Here is a 13,522-nt window from a genome sequence, read left to right as displayed (position 1 = left end):
AAAAGGAGATATTGTTCGGACTGTCTTGCTTTCATGTTGACTCTAAATAACATGGTATTTTGGGAATGTTTCTTTCTGACTCATGAAGTTGAAGGAATCTTCGGTGCGCCCCCTCTTGAAGGAGCGATCAGGGAGTGGAGGGAAAGTTGATTCTATAAGTAATAATAATATATTCAGCAGGGATGGCCGCCACCCATCATAGAGCCCAACCAGGGGACGACACAGGACGAGTATTCAGTTCTGCGCACGCCAGAGGTACATCCCCACTATAACCAAATACCTATACCCAAGGCTGGGCATAATGTACAAGGTTAACCCTTGCCGCCAGGAAATACAGAAGTAAAAAGAAGTGAAGAGAAGACAGGAAAGAGGAAAAGGTGAGAGAGAAAGACGAAGATTGAGAGGAGGACAGGAAAAGGTGACTACCGATTCTCCCTAGGTAGGTCAGCCTGGAGGTGCCGTCTATGTGAAGCAGAGGCCAAAGGGGTGTGTTGCCTCCGCCAGGGGGCCTTAAAGGTCCAAACACCCAGCATCGGCTCAACCCCCAGGATCCCCTTTCCCCAGACACGGCTAAGCCGCGCATGACTACACGCGGGAGGGTCCAACCCTTGTGTGCTCGGGTACGTGGTGTCGCAACACACCAAACACCTGCTGACGTAGACGCCCCTGCCGGGCGACATACTCCTTGAGCTAGTTCCATGCCATGCTGGTATGAGGAGTACCAAACTGCAGCAAAAATGGCAATAAGACCACACAGCAGCAGTATATGAACCTCTGCCGGAGAGATATGTAACAAAACCACGAAAGCAGCAAATGGACGACTGATGGTATCAGCTATATCTGTGGGTATGGCCACTCCGTTGACTTCCAAGATAATGATAATGATTTAGGTGTTGATTTATGTTTTATAGCAGGGTAATGTCAACGAAATGAGATTTGTTGCTCTTTTTGGCACAGGCTTGGTGCAATTTCTCGATAAGATTGCCATTTTGGAGCAGGGCCTTGTAAAGAACCATGCTTGGCCCAATTTGGCACAATTGGCACAGCTGTTCCATCACTGCTATGCATGCGCGACACACAATGCAAGTGATCCAAAGTTGGTTCTCAGGACTAATATGTGATAGTCAGTGTCTTACTTGATTCCCCAGGCAGGGTTCTCAAATAGCAACAGCAAGCTGTTTTGAAAGGCAGTGTCCTGTAAAAAAACAAAAAAAGAAAAAGAGCAGACACAGCGTTACTAACGTTTTTAGCAGTGTTCAGTACAGTCAAACCTTGTTATAATGAAGCAGCATCTAACACAATAACAATTTCATTATATATCTGATATTCATTATAAGAATACATTTGTTGCACACTGATATCACTGAGAAACATTTTAGATTTCAATATACAATAATTCATTAAATTCACATTTGCTACATAAGGACAATTAGGCCTGGGACTAGTTAAATTACACTGGAATACTCTCCTGGAATACAATGTCAGCCAGTCTCAAAAAGGGCAGAAACTGGCAAAGACAAGAAGTAAAAATGAAAGACAGGTACTGATGCTACTTAGGCATCATGGGATTTTGACAGTGTTAGTTTAAGGCTAATTAACTGCTTATCAACATATAAGGGTTAAATTGTATTTTGAAAGTAAGCACGAACTCAATTTGACAATCTTTGGTAACCTACCACAAGCAAGGAAGTCCAAGCATGAGAAAACACTGCAAAACCTATGATGTCGCAGCGAGATAATAGGTGCAAGCTAATAACATACAGTGATGGGTGCTTCACTGTTGGTTCGCAGGAACTCCAGGCAGGTAGCAGCTGTGAGAGAGCGGTAAGGTGTCTGGCCACACTCATAATTGCCTGCAATGAAATTGACATGGCTTACAAACCTCAAGTTTTGCAAGGTGAAAAAGAAAAAAAGGCCTCGGTCATGATATTCTAGCAATGCCTTTTACTGATGCTGGTGCCTTTCAACACTTTTCACATTTATGAGGGGTCACGCGATGCTCTGCCCCGAGCGGAGTGTCGAAAGCAGCCACTCATGAACATGAAAAGGGCCAGAAGCCATTAGCATTGAAAAAAGCATTGGTACAAAATAGTGGCCCTAAAGTACTTCACACATTGCAAAAATAAATCAATGCCAAAAGATAAAACCAATGGTATCTAATATAGGCTACAGCATGAGCTTCCAGCAAAGAGAGAGAAAGGAAGAAGGAAAAAACAAGGAGAGAGAAAAATACAGCAGAAACAGGTGTGTAAATGCACACAATGGCCACTAGCAGTGGCCAAACAACCTGTGCCATCAAGCGGGTTATGCATGCTTTTAAAGCAAGCCCAAAAAGTGGCATGAACTGTTCCCCTTGATGCCTCCTTCCCCCATCAAGAGAGAGAGATAGAAACGTGGACTGCTTCATCCAAAGAGACTGGTTAGATATCCAGTTGCTTCAAGTTTGAGGTATGATTTATACCTTACAATCCGTATATTATGGAAGCATAGAGTGGAAGCAGTCAAAAACCAGTTGTGGTCATTGATTATATTGCTGACTGTTTTAATAGCTTTGGAGATGTTCTTGTCCTCAATTAAGAGTTATTTAATTTATTGTTCAAAGCTAGGTCACTTAGAAGTTTAACCATGTCGAAGAGCTGACAAATGCTAGAAAATATACTCAGTTACTATAGCTCCTTAGTTTTAGATGAATCTTTATTTCTGGCAAGCCCAAACAAATGTGAACACTTTTACGAGTGACCCAGTGAAATCAACAAGTCAATTTGAATATGTGTATGTTGAGATGTAACAGTCGCCCTGCAGCTTCAAGAAATAATATGCCATGGCACAAAGCGCAGGGAATACCTATGTGAGACGCAACATTATCATTGTGCTTCTTACCTGCAGTTCGGCCCAAAAGTTTCTGCATTCGTCCAGCCAGTTCTAAGGCTGCTGGTACATCTCTTTCATAGACACAAGGTTTCTGCAAGCCACACACAATCGGCAGATCTGTTTACTGCACATTTACAAAGTATACAATGCCATTTTATTATCTAGGATACGGTTTACATTCCCTATTGTACACTATTCCCACGCGTTCTCGATTTCCACATTGACAATATTCCATATATATACCCAACAAGCTCAACACTGAGTGATACTGAACTACAGAATGCTTACAAGTTTCTCCACCATAATCAGTAAACACTAGCTGTGAAAATTTGTCTTTCATGAGAAGCTATTGCTGGCTACAAACAGTATAAAAAAGTGCTAACTTGGGCCATTTGGTACATGTTGCATCAAAAACCGAGCAACATTGCAAGACACAGGACATGAGAAGGTAGGCCAGTATGTGTCAGAAAGCGAATAGAGAAGACATGGGGCTATCAGTGATGGAAGTGGCACTTGGTCTTCTGGAGCAGCTTTCGGAGCAGGAAAAATCGCAGTTTGGAGCAGAAAGATTTGCTGTTTGGAGCAAGAAAAGAACACTTTGGAGTAGTAATTTACTGCTGTGGTGCAAAGAGGAAGCTCTGTATAAGTTAGGACTTTCTGAAACATTGCATTCAGTATGCATTATACTAAGATGCAAATATTTTCTCAACTAGCTGTTCCATTTTCATCACCATCATCATCATCCTATTTTATGCCCACTGCAGGATGAAGGCCTCTCCCTATGATCTCCAATTACCCCTGTCCTGCGCCAACTAATTGCAACTAGCGCTTATCAATTTCCTAACTTCATCGCCCCAGCTAGTCTTCCGCCATCCTCGACTGCGCTTCCCTCCTTTTGGCACCGATTTTATAACCCGACTGATAGACTGGTTATCTAACATGCGCTTTACATGACCTTCCCAGCTCAATTTTTGTCTCTTAATGTCAATTAGAATATCACCTATACCTTTTTCATCTCTGATCCAAACTGCTCTCTTTCTGTCTTTTAATGTTATGCCTAGCAGTCTTCATTCCATCGCTCTTTGCACGGTCCTTAACATGCTCTAAAGCTTCTTTGTCAGCCTCCAAGTTTCTGCCACATATGTCAGCACCTGTAAAATGCACTGATTGTACACTTTCCTTTTCAATGATAATGGTAAACTTCAAGTCAGGCGCTGACAATGCCTGCCGTATGCGCTCAAACCCATTTTTATTCTTGTGTGAATTTTCTTCTCATGATCAGGGTTCCCTGTGAGTAATTGACCTAAGTAAACATACTGCTTCACAGACTCTAGAGGCTGACTGGCAATACTGAACTCTTGTTCCCTTGCCTGGCTACTCATGATTATCTTTGTTCTTCTGCTTATTAATCTTCAACCCCACTCTTACACTCTCTTTTTGTTATATAAGAAGAAGAAGATAAGTGCAAGCTAAATCCTAATTCACAGTTAATTCTGCGTTTCATAAAAGAATTTCATAAATAATTTATTTTCGTCTCAAGGAATTGAGCCACCTGTACACCGTAGATAGTCTATCACACGTTCAAGTACACAGGCAGCATGGTCACAGCTTCACTTTCACTTGTTCGCTTTTTTATTTTCTTGAAGACCCCTCACTGAGGGTATTACATAAGCTATGTAAATTGCAGTGTATATGTTATCAACACGTCTACACGTGGTCATGAATTTCCGTGCATAAAATAAAACATACAGTTGGCACAGAGATGGAGTGATCTGACAACCGCAACCAAGAGCTAAGATTGTGCGGGCCTATACACAGCCGGCATCACAGTATAAGGCCAATGCCTCGCTAGTTCCATATCACCCAGCCCAGGTTATCGCTTCGATCATGGCGACGAAGAGATCTGCTACAGTTTGTTTTTTCACATGAAGTAGTACTTAATAGAACAAGGTTAGATCAAATGTGTCAGTGTTTGGTAAAGCAGCTCCTAGTACTAAAACACTGATGTGATCACCAGCAGCGATCCGACGACATTTAATCTTGCAGATGGAAAGCAAACACCGATCAGCGAGGCGGCTTGGGTGGCTTGCAAGTACTACGTTTCGTTTGCTATTCACACCGACAAAACAGAGAAAACCAGTTCATTTAAGTGCACATTAATTGTGCTGTCAAAAATAAGTGAAATATCACCGGCTACGGCCAGATCGCAGGCACAGTCGTTCGCCATTATTCTGGCGGTTAGCAAGGTAGGCCTATAGCGTCTCGTTTAGCCGTGTTTCAATAAGGGCGAAATGCAAAAACGTGCATTGGGTGCACATCAAAAAATCCAAGGTAGTCAAAGTTAATATGGTGTTCTACACTACCGCGTGCCTCATGATTAAAGTGTGGCTTCGGCAGCTCCCCATCCCCCGCCAAAAAAAAAAAAGAAAGAAAGAAAGAAAGCGCAAGCGGGGGCAGCGAATGTGGGCGGAGTCTATGCCATGGTGCTACAGGGCCTAGAATACTACAGAATACATCGACAGTGCCTACCGTTTGCAAACATGGTTAGGTCTATAGGCTGTAGCTGTGATGGAAAGCATGCGAGGGCGAGTCGCGGAGAAGGATGGCTTGGTGCACGGTGCCTTCTCACACGCGCAAAATATGTATTACCAATTAGGAGCAGGTGTGGGTCAGCGTAGGCCTGGCGCGATACCTGCCATAAATGACAATTTTGCGCAGCATGTAGCAGGATTTACTTCACGGCGTAGTTTGGCGCAGCACTTCCATCACTGGGCTATGCATGTGTGACAAGAAACACAACAAAAAAGTTTGCTGATTGCTAGCACAATGTTGTATATGAAATCCCTACCTCATGCGGTTGCTGATACATCAGCCAAACTGGCCGTTATGTCAATGACAGCCTCAAAGAACATTCTAATTTAACTCTTTCCCTACCGTAGAAAAAAATAAGTGTTTTTTGTAGGTTACGCCAGATCTTTTTTCTGAAGGAACTACTGCACTGACTATTTTATGCAATATATAAACAAAAGCAGAATGAACGCATTTTTCATGCATAAAGGTTTTATTAACGAGATACATTGCATAAAAAAGATATAAATGGCCAGAATCAAGATTGTGAGAGAACACTGAACAAATTTTGTAAAGAAATGCTTGTAAGGTATCTCCCATGAAAAATATGTAACAAAAATTATGAGCTATACAAAATGTATTGCTGCCAAATATAGACACTATCTCGAAAATTTAACTGCAAGCACTACAGTTGGGCATGCTCGGCTGCGGCCACCGATGTTCCAGGTTGATTTGCGTCGTCGTTGCTCTCAGAGTCAAAGTCTGACGAAAAGGCAGTATCCTCAGACTAGCTGCTGCTTGATCCACCAATAAAATGAGCTGCAGACGCAGCGGAATCAAAGATCCGCGATCTTCCAAAGCACACGCTGCTCTTGGAGGCAGCCATTTTTTCTTCCTACTTTGACGATCGCAAAACTTCAAAGTGCATTCAAAAATCGCTACCTGGCAGGAAAAAAGCAAACTGCTTAGAAAATAAAAATATAGTTCTCCTTCAGGTCCGACAGTGCAATGTGTCCACGCGAGCAGCAGCACAGTAGGTCTCGAAAGCGGCATTTCAAATCATTGTTAGCGGGCTAACAATGCACAATGGGAAAGGTACAGAAAGAGTTTTTGAAGGGAAGTGTAGGTAGCCACCTAGCAGTGCATTGAGTACTAAGGCGTTAACATGACCAGCATGGACATGAGATATGAGAGGCTTTCTGCATCGATGGAAAAGGTGACATGTGCATGAGTGTGCCGTCAACATCGCTCCTCACCAAAGGAAATTGCCTTTCTTGCACCTTGATGATGACACTCATTTAGTGATCTTGATTTTTAATATCATGCCTTTCTTTCTTGCCATGTATGTTACCCAGTTTCTCCTCTCCTTCTCTCCCTTCACGCGCCTGCATAAATGTGATGTGTGCGCAATAAAGTACTGGTTGATCTCCTCCTTACATCTTGTTCCTTGAGCTGTTACTAATTTTTTTATACAAACACTGTTATTTTTTGTCTTTGTTCACTCATTAATGGCTACAAACATTGGCTTCTTTTGTTTACCCAAAGTTGGCTGAACACAGGATACAATGATGTCACCACCAATACTGCTTTTCCTTTAAATCTCCTTGTAGTCCAGTATACATCTATGCTACACGTCTAGTAATGGAACCTACCTCACGGTTGTTCTCACAGAGTGTGACATTAAAAGGTGCGTCCGCACGCGGCCTGCCTTGCGCCTTGGCATCGGAAGGCAGCTGACCTGCAGCACGTGGCAAATGAAAGATCACTCTGTATAAGAGCCAGCATACAGCTCTCTGCACAAAAGTATCAAAGTACAGAAGTAGTATAATAGTGTGAAAAGTTTACAGGTCGTCACAGGGTCTGAGAAGCGGCACATTTTCGCAGCCTTGTATTTAGATTTCAAGCCTGTACTTGTATATTGAAACAAAACAGTGTTGTATGGTTTTACTGGGTGCAGGTACAAACTGCTTGGAAAATGAACTTTTTCATAGAACCCATGCCTTGTAAACTTTTTACGCCGACTGTACAACAAAATCATTTTATTCCTCTCATTCTCTCCTCCTCAATCTGTTCACTCATCAGTGGCTAAAAGGTGCCTGTTTAGGAACTTCATTCGAACTTCATTCGAACTTCACTCTGACACCAAGATATTAGCATGCAACCTGTTGAATCAAGACATGCACTTTTTGTATATGAACGGTATCTATTTTACAAAATTTACTTCTTTCACTGATTCCTATATAATGTGATGTGGGTGCGGCACAAAGGCTTGAAACCAGCACCTGTATTCCAAGATGTGTCGACACATTCATCTACAAGATTTCTGCGAAATGTATTCATGGCTCAACGGTTTTTCGAAAAGCCTTCCTTCCACTTTGTGGGCAACACAGAACTAGATAGAATAATGTAATGATGTGTTAAGTGGCAGATTCTGGGGACAGATCTGTAAAAACTGGTACTAGTCTCAGGATTCCTCTAAAGTGGGTGCACCTTTAATGCTGGCAAGCTTCAATTCCCTGATTTAAACATGTTCCCTCAAGGAATTAAAGCTTTATAATCACTGTGAACGAAAAAGTCGATCAATGATTATCATGAAATTTCCATGTTTGCCAGTAGCAACAAAGTGTCAATGAAAAAATACCCTCTTTATCTCTACTACAGTGTTTTCAAGAATTAATAAAAGTTTTTGCTAAAACATCCAGCATACATAGCATCTAGAGACAGAAGCATGTGCTTTCAAACATCACAGGGTGCTTTCTTGAATGTGCGACCACCGACGACTGGCAAACAAGAACTTAACTTTTAACTTTTAGGTCCATATCAGAAGGCCACATGCTGCAGTATTCTGTAAAATTTAGTCAAGGGTTTCATGACCTCATGAAACTTGTGACCATGAGAATTTGCAGATGGGAACCACTTAAATGTGCAGAACTGATGCATGATAAGCTCTAAGCTTACCTGATTGGGATGGGTAGCGCACACCCATGTATGCAGCAGCCAGGAATACAAAGAAACAGGCAGCAGCTAGCACCAGTACAAATGAGACCCACTGGTATCGGGGCTTTGGCTCTGCGAGTGCCGTGTAGCCATTGACCCGACTGGCCTCTGCAAAACGTCAAGACAGCGCAGCACATTGCGAGGCTTGCCATGGCAAGGCAACTGAGAGAAAAAAGGCATGCAAATTCAGCATGAGACAAACCTTCAAAAATCCTTATAGGGACACCAAAAGTCAGTAAATTTCACACTAGGAATTCCAAAAAAAAAAAAGGCCAGTCTAACTATGACTCAAGGCTTGACCAAGTTTGGAAAGGTGAAGAAATGAAAGACCTCCACCCTGACAGTCCCACACCAACACTACATACGACATCATGGCTTTTGACAACATCCTGCTCGAGGCTAGTCAATCGACTATTATGGTAAGATTACACTTAACTCTTAACTTAGGCTCAACCTAGCATATTTTCTAAAAGAAACTGTTCCCAGCACAAAAATAGCCCATACAAGGAAAAATACTATGACATATATGATGGGATACCAACATCGTTGGCTCTGCTGTCTGGGCACGACATACAAGACGAGAAGCCAGGCCCTTCATTTTCTTCACTATAACCAAACTTATCTTGCGAAAGTTGCGTCTTGTGAGAATGCTTTAGCAGTCGACTTTAGTTCCATTTTTAGTGTTCCTTTTAAGAGGCTTTTGCAATACCCTTAATTTGCTGTTTCCTGCATTACAATCGTTCATAGTCTTTCATTCACATATGTATTAGAATTGCCATTTTGCTGCAATATTGGTACGGAGCCACGAAAAGCAGTGCTCTGGTGTCTCCATCCAGACCATGTGTTGCTGCATTCAACTAAATAATGTTGACCTCATATTACATTGTGCAGCTGTAGCCTCTTCATCTGTTGACTGAAAGGTTTCAAAAGTGATGCAGAATTTCTAGTATATTATGCTTTCTTTCCCCCCAACAAATGTTGCACAACACAAGCATGCTAGACTAAATTGTGGTTGAACGCACCACCACAAGATATCATACCGACTGCTGCTGTCTGGCTCCATCCAGTAGTCCGCTAAAACAGCAGCAATAAAAGTGAGTTATAGCTTCCCCATAAATGTATTACTCTTTATGAAACACCAGGTTACAAGAGATTGTAGATGGCAATAGCAACATCTTGTGATACTTTGTCCACCTAAAGTGCTAGATGTATTTTTGTGTTACATAGGTGTTTTTGTCTAAGAAAAATATAAATGAACTGCATGTCAACAATTTTGTTGCCAAAGCTTTACACCAGCAGCTAATATTTGGTGGCTATGATAACCAGCTCTGTGTCCCCTCTAGTTTTTACCTCTTTGCCACAAGATGTTGGCACCAACAACTCCCCCACATCCCACCCATTTAAGGTCTCTAGTATCCCGGTATTCCGTGAAGAGTATGCATGTACAGGCAAGCTAAAACTCTCCAACATCTTTAGGTACAGTCTAAAACTCTTTACCTTTACTACATCCCTCAGAGGCTTGCCTAGGTGTCCCTGAACGGGAGCAACAACATTGGCAGGTTTGCCTGCAGTTTAATGGTGCATGGCTAGGTTACTAAAGCAGGTGTTGCACATGCTGCACTGATCCTTACTGTTTGCAATGACAAAATAAGGCTGTGAACCGGGGAATGACCAAGAAAAGGCTGTGTCTGCAAACAGTATTACAGAGCCCCATTAAAGCACAATGGCAGCTTCCAAGCATTTCTGAATGTTTGGTGCAAACAAAACCTTGGTAACATAACCAGCTCTCAAAGAAGTGATAAAAAAGCTTTACTCTAGCCTCTGCATGCAGGCACTTGTTTGAAGTTTGTGCAATATTGCTTCTACAAATACTTCAGCCAAACAGTTGCAGTAGGAGGCAAGTGATCCTACTGCACATAACCATTCACCTAGCACTATTCATGCATCCGCTTCATTTGTTACACAAGGTCTACAACTTGAAAATGCAAGGAGTACTGGAATTAGCACACAAAGATGCTACAGTTTCTTCTCAGGAGTGAATGCATGGCTCAGTAACTCTTAAGGCCAATACCATGGTGGCTCTTACACTTTTAACAAGCTGAAGCAGTAAATTTTCACACACACCATGGCTGAAACTGCTTGCTTCTAGGTATGTGTTGTAAAAATAGGGAACAACACCATTAAACTGTCAAACCCAATCTGGCCACTGTCAGTGTACTGGGATCAAGGTTCAGCTTAAGGGTCAATGTCAAAGCAACATCTGAGCCACTGAGTGAAAGATGAGGCATGACATTAATTTACTTGTTACAGAGTTAACAAACAACCTACGCCTAGCATGGTCAGTAAATTTGTCTAGCTATAGCAGTGCGACAACTTGACACTGATGTTACCTGCGACAAATACAAAATGGTGCAACAATGCAATCAACAAGTAGTTCGAGTGCAAGCCTCCTCTTGCAGCCCTACTACAGTTCTGTGGAACATACTTGATTAAATAGTAATCATGTACAGGTGCCGACAAAAGTGGTATACTCCACACAGCGGGAGCAGGAGCAATGGCAAACTGCATCGCAACGCCATCTACAGGCAGCATCTGGGATCATGTCTGCCGATAATAAAGGGCACCCATTGGCTGTCTCGATCCCAGACGCCGCCTGTAGATGGTGTAGCGATGCAGTGTGCCACTGCTCCGGCTCCCGCTGCATGGAGTATACCACTTTTCTCGGCGCCTGTACATCAAGAATGCTCCCCCGTAGGATAGCATAGTCCTTGCTGAGCATAGTCTGCTACGGCAGACTGTAATTTCTAGCTGAGGACATTCTGCTCTAATAATGGCAAAGCATGTAAATGTGAACCAACATGCAAGCACATGGCACACAAACCCTAAGTGGTGAAATAAACCCAAAATGACTCCATTTTCACTTACTCCAAAGCCAACAACCCCACACTGTTCGGTAGATAAAAATTTTTGTTGTCTTTCTGATGGATGTAAAAGCTTTTGCAGAACTTGCATGCACTTAGGACAAACCTCCGTTTCAGTCATGCTGGAAAACACTTAACACTCAACACCACAAGTTGGTGCAGCAGGGGGCTGGTGTCTATAAGCATCTTTTTTGGTAGGTGCATCTTTAGACAGGTGCATAGGCATCTTTTCTTATAGTATGATGAGGCCACATATCCCTGTGTGTCATTACTACGTCATATGCACACAGAGCACAATTAGCATGCCTAATCATGCATGAAAACGTATCCAAATGTACATGCTGCTTCCAGGAACTGACTCACATTATACAGAAGTAACCCCTTCACTAACAATGAATGTGGGGCCCATTTTCTAGATAAGTGTTCCACACTGCATTATATGGCTATCTATATATATCATGGCTCTGCACCTGACACTGGGTCCAAGAGGAACTTGGCTAGAATTCACTACATAAGCAACCAATCATCAGCTGCAGTTTACCATCTCTCTATGTGATACAGGGTGTATAACTTGTCAGGTTTTAACCTATTCTAACAGCGAGAGCTGCAAATTCAGCGTCAGAAGTTAAACGTTCATCTGAAGTGCAGCCTGAATAAGAACAGGCGAAGTGAATCTTCAGAACTATTTAATTTATTTTGTGCATTCAAACTTGCATATTTATATTGTGCATCTTAAAAATATTTCTATGTTGAAACGCACGCACAATAAATACGGTGTTCTGCAATTTTATCACCTCAGGCGCGCTAACAAGAGTGCTCAGCTTGGCTGTCACACAGCGAATACTGCATCGAACGGATCGCGTTCACTACAACGAACACACACACACAGTGGTAACGCAACAATGCCTTCCGTGCACATCGTCGTTTCAAGGGCCGCTTACGACAGTGGAACCACCAAGCAGCCCTCACCGTCAGATTTGTGTACCAGAAGGCTGCCGCTGCTGTTGTACGACGACGGCGGCGTCTGGGGCAGATGGTAATGCGTCGTTCTAGCATAAAGCGGCGAAGTCTGCTGCGTCAGCTGGTGGTGTGTTCGCGATGGCAGTGCATGATCACTATCCGTGTCCGAGAAGTCATCAGCACGAGTAGAAGTGTGCACGGTGCGGCTCCGCAAGCCCGGCCGCTCGAGCGGCGACGCGGGCAACGAACGCCGCGACGTCTTTTCGGGGGCTGTCGCGGTCTTTTTGCGCGCTGGCACGGCGGACCTGCGGCGCGTGCTCCGTTGACCACTGTCCGAGTTGTAGTCGCTGTCATCGGAGCTTAGCGTGGCCAAATTTCTGTACGCTGACGACGAGGTGCTGCCGCTCCTTCGAGCGGCGCTGCTCTTGGTGCCGTTCTGTTGAAGCTGCGACAGCCGTCGCTGGTACAGATCGCGCGTAGTGTCTGTGATCGGACCGACGTCCTGGCCGAATCCGGCCAACTTTTTCCGCAGGCTATCGTCATCCAGTTCTTGCTGGGCGTGACGATAGCTCGCCATGGTTTTGGTCGCGAGCGCGCGCGCGCGCTCGACGCTGCCGGACTCCTGTGAAAGAACGTGGGACGATCAAAAGCAGCACGCGCTCGTCATGGCGCTCTCCGCGCAACACCGACACCGCCGCTCTTGCGTGGGCGTCAGCTTAGCCGCCGGCCCTGACGCCACTCAGCCATCGATGAATGCGGATTTCGCTTTTACTTCTTTTCTTTTGGCCAAACCGAGAACCCTGCACGCGAATACAGAACGGCAGTATTCTTATCTGTGGTAGAAATGCAGCTCCGGTAAACAACAGCGGAAAAAGGAGACGGGCAACGTCTACTACCCGTCTATGGCTTGTTTTTATTGGCTTTTGTCTTCACTTATGTTGCCAGCATAGCACCAGCGGATTGCGCTATCCACAGCTATAAAATGCTTTAATCAGTTTTCCTTCGGATAAAATTACCTGTAAAAAAAACATCAGTGAGCTGTAAGAACTGTAAGACTGCAAGAAGCACAATAAAAACTGTTAAATGGCACACGCGCGTCCTGCAAGATGTGCGTGATTTCAGTGTTATTGTTACGTAACTTCTTCAGTGGCGACCACTTCTCTACCGCTGTCCCTTTTCTCTCTTGTTTTTCGGTTGTTCCTTAT

General features: G+C 43.6%; 1 protein-coding gene across 1 annotated transcript in view; it reads right to left on the bottom strand.

Moving 5' to 3' along the window:
• Nucleotides 1–13,236, bottom strand: part of LOC142557705 (inner nuclear membrane protein Man1-like) — a 53,853-nt gene extending 40,617 nt beyond the window's left edge. The window contains exons 1-6 of the mRNA XM_075669744.1: nt 12,327–13,236; nt 8,398–8,544; nt 7,092–7,177; nt 2,881–2,962; nt 1,762–1,853; nt 1,137–1,195 (exon numbers count right to left, since the gene is read on the bottom strand). Coding sequence (XP_075525859.1) covers nt 1,137–1,195; nt 1,762–1,853; nt 2,881–2,962; nt 7,092–7,177; nt 8,398–8,544; nt 12,327–12,894 — 1,034 coding nt within the window. The 5' untranslated portion in view covers nt 12,895–13,236. The remainder of the gene's footprint in view (nt 1–1,136; nt 1,196–1,761; nt 1,854–2,880; nt 2,963–7,091; nt 7,178–8,397; nt 8,545–12,326) is intronic.
• Nucleotides 13,237–13,522: the final 286 nt, after the last annotated feature.

This window comes from Dermacentor variabilis, chromosome 9 (assembly GCF_050947875.1).
Source record: "Dermacentor variabilis isolate Ectoservices chromosome 9, ASM5094787v1, whole genome shotgun sequence".
Classification (NCBI taxonomy): Eukaryota; Metazoa; Arthropoda; class Arachnida; order Ixodida; family Ixodidae; genus Dermacentor; species Dermacentor variabilis.
The sequence above is the reverse complement of the archived record's forward strand: the minus strand, read 5'-3'. Positions and strand labels throughout refer to the sequence as shown.